The following is a 2,152-nucleotide window of genomic DNA, read 5'->3' on the forward strand; positions in this document are numbered from 1 at the left end:
TTATCTTTCGTGACAACAAATATAGATTCAAGATCAAGCTTAAAGGCCCTTGAATTTATTTACTATTGAAAAGAAGAATCAGAGGATTCATAGAGATTGTACACTCATATTATTTGAAATCAAATAATATGATTGTTGCAATATTTTCGGTCTTAATTTTATTTTCTCGACGCAATTTATTGTCTACAGACACTTCTGCCAAATTGTCTGACACAATCCATTTTATGCAATTTTTACCACTATCAAGTATTTAAATTCCATAAACTATTAAAATTTTTGTAAACTTTAATGTGATATTTCAAGAATTTTATCCTTGCCTTCATGACTAAATTAACAAGGTACTGCCAAATAGACCATTGGGAAAACGTGCATGTTATATAGAGATTGATGCCTCTGTTTGTTAAAAAAAGGAGATGGTAGAAAGTGATGTGATCAGTGAAGATTATAGAGGAGAGTAGTAGAAGTTTATTTGTATTCTTGGTAGGTTATATTTGTGATACAAAAACAATTTCCGTATTTTCCGTTCTTCACAATCGTTTTCCAATAGATATTGAACCCTATATAGCTTATCGGCCGCTAGCAAAAACAAAGGGAATAACCTAAACAATATATACAAACCCTGACTCCAACTAAAACACACCTTTATAATATCAATTTTCACATAATATTATAGGAGATGGTATACATGGAGAGAAAGAAGATTGTTGCCATTGGTAATTTATGTATTCCGTACGAGATTATCTTTGAAATTCTAAAAGAGGTTCCTGCCAAGTCTTTAATGCGTTTTAGGTGCGTTTCGAAATCCTTTTGCTCCCTTATATCAGAACCCTTATTCATTGAAGCACATCAAAAGTTTTCCACTGCTCAATTTCATGTAAGTTGCACATCTTTGACGACTCGCGAAAATGTCATTCAGTACTTTAATCAGTCACGTTTCAGTAAGCTTCACTCTCTGGCATCTACCAATGGCTTAGTTTGTCTATGGAACTTTTATGGAGATGTTGCTGTTTGTAATCCTTTTACACAAGAACATATCTTTCTTCCTAATCAACAACCTTCAATCACTTGTTGCTCCCTGGGTTTTGATCCCACCACCAAGAAATATAAAGTGATCAAGGCACAGTATATGCTAGAAGATCGAGATTATTCATGTAAAGTGAGATATTGGATTTACACTATCGGGGTGGACAAATTGTGGAGGGAGATTCCTGACTGCGCCAACATTTTCCCTATATACAATTTTGTTTATATCGGCGGAGTCATTTATTGTGTAAATAGGCTTTCAAAGCCTTACAATATAGCTGCATTCAGCGTTGAAGATGAAAAATTAATTAGAATGATCTTGTTACCTGATGGGGTATCGACTTCAAAATGTCCACCAAAAATAGTAGAAATAAAGGGACAAGTTGCACTTGTAGATCAAAGAAAGTTTGGAGGCGATGACAAGGTTAGTTTGTATGTTCTTAATGGTACTGGTGAAACTGAGACATGGGTGAAACATATAATTGCACTACCATTAGAGTTAATAAACACAAAATATTTGCCTTTATTTAACACCAACCCTAAGGGAGAGATTACATTAAATTCAAACAGTAGTACGATTTGGCACATGTTCTTATATGACATTGCAAAGAAAGATTGGAGAAAAGTTGATATACATGGAATTTGTGAACGAGTACACCGTGTGAGTTGGGTTGGTGTTTTGTTAAATCTTGTGGAGAATATTTGGTCCTTGAAATAACTACTACTACGGCTGGATCTAGCTCTCTCTATGGTTCAGAATGTATTAAGAAATATAAATGATAATTTTTTCTTCGGTGAATCCTGTCTTGAACAAATGCATTAGTATGATTTTTTCTGCTTCTGCAAATCCTTAGCCCAGAATGGGAATTCTTTTTTTAGATTAAATATGAAATTCTGTCAATCAAGTTAGTACTGATTTTTGTTGTTTCTTTGACTCCCTTCATTTCAACTTATATATTTTCAGTTTCTTTCAATTCCTTCTTTAAAACACTCCATGTTGTTTTGACACAATCCGTTATATACAATTTTTACCACTTTCAAGAATTCAAACTACTCCTCAAACTATTAAAAGATTTTAAACTTTAATGTGATATTTCAGGAATTTTAGACTAGCCTTTGTGACTGAACT

At 33.2% G+C, this 2,152-nt stretch overlaps 1 protein-coding gene across 1 annotated transcript; it reads left to right on the forward strand.

Moving 5' to 3' along the window:
* Window positions 1–699: 699 nt before the first annotated feature.
* LOC104092510 (F-box protein At1g30790-like) lies at window positions 700–1,753 on the forward strand. Its single transcript, XM_033655181.2, has one exon. The coding sequence runs from the start codon at window positions 779–781 to the stop codon at window positions 1,739–1,741; it is 963 nt and encodes a 320-aa protein (XP_033511072.2). The 5' UTR covers window positions 700–778; the 3' UTR covers window positions 1,742–1,753.
* Window positions 1,754–2,152: the final 399 nt, after the last annotated feature.

The sequence above is a fragment of the Nicotiana tomentosiformis genome, chromosome 6, assembly GCF_000390325.3.
Source record: "Nicotiana tomentosiformis chromosome 6, ASM39032v3, whole genome shotgun sequence".
NCBI lineage: Eukaryota > Viridiplantae > Streptophyta > Magnoliopsida > Solanales > Solanaceae > Nicotiana > Nicotiana tomentosiformis.

What these genes read in the sequence shown, in the direction of transcription:
- LOC104092510 (XM_033655181.2), top strand. Translation starts at nt 779, where the DNA reads ATGCGTTTTAGGTGCGTTTCGAAATCCTTTTGCTCCCTTATATCAGAA.